Raw genomic sequence first — 1,546 nt, 5'->3', positions numbered from 1 at the left:
TGTTGTTTACCTGTACTAAAGCCTGAACAGCATGAACTTGTCCGGCTATCCTTAAACGATCATCTCCATCTTCACTATAGAAGGAAGAGTCAAAAGAACAGGAGGTTTCCATGTTGACGAGACAGTGCCGATTCCGAGCACTATACTCCACTAGGTTTATCAGCAGACCTAAGCCCTTAAAAAACAAAGATGCAAAATTCACAGTTGAGAATTCCAAAGAAATACATACTATTTTTACAGACAGAAATTTTAACCATTGCTTTACCATCTGTGAAGTGGTCAAAGATGATCATCTTCTACAGAACTTTAGCAGTGTTAATCGCCACTTTTTATTTCTACATAAGGACTTTAATTGCTCTCTTTCATACAATAAAAAGTAGGCTCATGAGGAATTCACGGGAGCAAATGACTGCACAACAAAGCATTGGTTCTTAAACTCAAAATTAAGATTACATTTTCCTCATCTTACGAGATAAAATATATACATTAAAAATAGGTACTTCAAACTCACCAGCACTCGAATATCAAATCTCTGCTCCTGAGGTAGGTACTTTGGAACCTGAAGCACACAATTCATTGCTGTGCCGATCAAGCCATCCTGCTCCCCTGTCTTGGTGCTGCCCCACTCTGAAAGATTGGAGGGCAAACAGAATGCTTGTACTAATTCTTCCTTCCGATATTAAACAGCCAGCATTTACTAACATGGTGAGACAATTATTGAGAAATTAGTACTATATAGTTAGTCTTTTACTGAATTACTCTGTTGCCTCTTTATGTACTTTCCAAGCCAAGACATTGGGTCCATTTTGAAAACTGGCAGTTGAATTTATAAACGAGTGAGGCAATTTGAACACTCAATTATGAGTGAGGAGGCAGGGGGTGGGTGGGATGCATGCGAAGGCCATGCAAATATTACTTACCATTATCATTAGTTAAATTGAGCAAAACCCCAATGATGGCCCGCATGCAGTCTTCCACTGCTTTGCCCACATGGCTAGTTACATTCTGGAGAGGCAGAGGCTTACTGTCAGGTAGGCATATACTGTTTGCAGCACGGTTGTACTGCTGAATCAACTCTTCACAATGTTGTAATGCTCTTAAAGAGAAGATAAAATGGAGGCCATTAAGTTCAATAAGTTATCGAAAGAATTTCTATTTACTTTGGTTTTATGTTTTAAGTGTTATAAATGAGTTCAGATTTGGCTGCCTTTGCTGCCACCACCATCCCCACACTACCAGACTGCAAAAAATTAAGCCGTCAACCTCCAATTATATCTAATATCTAACATTACACACCCTGGGCGCTCCATTTAATCCTATATTGGAAATACTCAACAAATGTCTACGTAAAGATAAAATTACAACCTCAAGCAGAAGTTTTGCTTGTATCTGTTCAGTTCCCTCGTCCAGTATTTTAGTTTATGCTACCAACTCTCTCCAACATAACAGACCCGCAATAGTTTTGCCTAAATAAGAGCTAAGAGCTGCCGCTACCTCACTTTAACTGTCTTCATGTAGACGATGTGATCTTAGCAAGGCAGACAGC

At 39.3% G+C, this 1,546-nt stretch overlaps 1 protein-coding gene across 3 annotated transcripts in view; it reads right to left on the bottom strand.

The window, feature by feature from the left end:
* The window catches only part of WAPL (WAPL cohesin release factor), an 85,171-nt gene that overhangs the window by 16,602 nt on the left and 67,023 nt on the right, over positions 1-1,546 (bottom strand). For all 3 annotated transcript variants that reach the window (XM_045293379.1, XM_045293380.1, XM_045293382.1), the window contains 3 exons: positions 921-1,096; positions 512-627; positions 11-175 (listed from right to left, as the gene is read on the bottom strand). In XM_045293379.1, coding sequence (XP_045149314.1) covers positions 11-175; positions 512-627; positions 921-1,096 — 457 coding nt within the window. The remainder of the gene's footprint in view (positions 1-10; positions 176-511; positions 628-920; positions 1,097-1,546) is intronic.

The sequence above is a fragment of the Echinops telfairi genome, unplaced genomic scaffold, assembly GCF_000313985.2.
Source record: "Echinops telfairi isolate 266 unplaced genomic scaffold, ASM31398v2 ScPeMD7_2010;HRSCAF=2546, whole genome shotgun sequence".
Classification (NCBI taxonomy): Eukaryota; Metazoa; Chordata; class Mammalia; order Afrosoricida; family Tenrecidae; genus Echinops; species Echinops telfairi.
The sequence above is the reverse complement of the archived record's forward strand: the minus strand, read 5'-3'. Positions and strand labels throughout refer to the sequence as shown.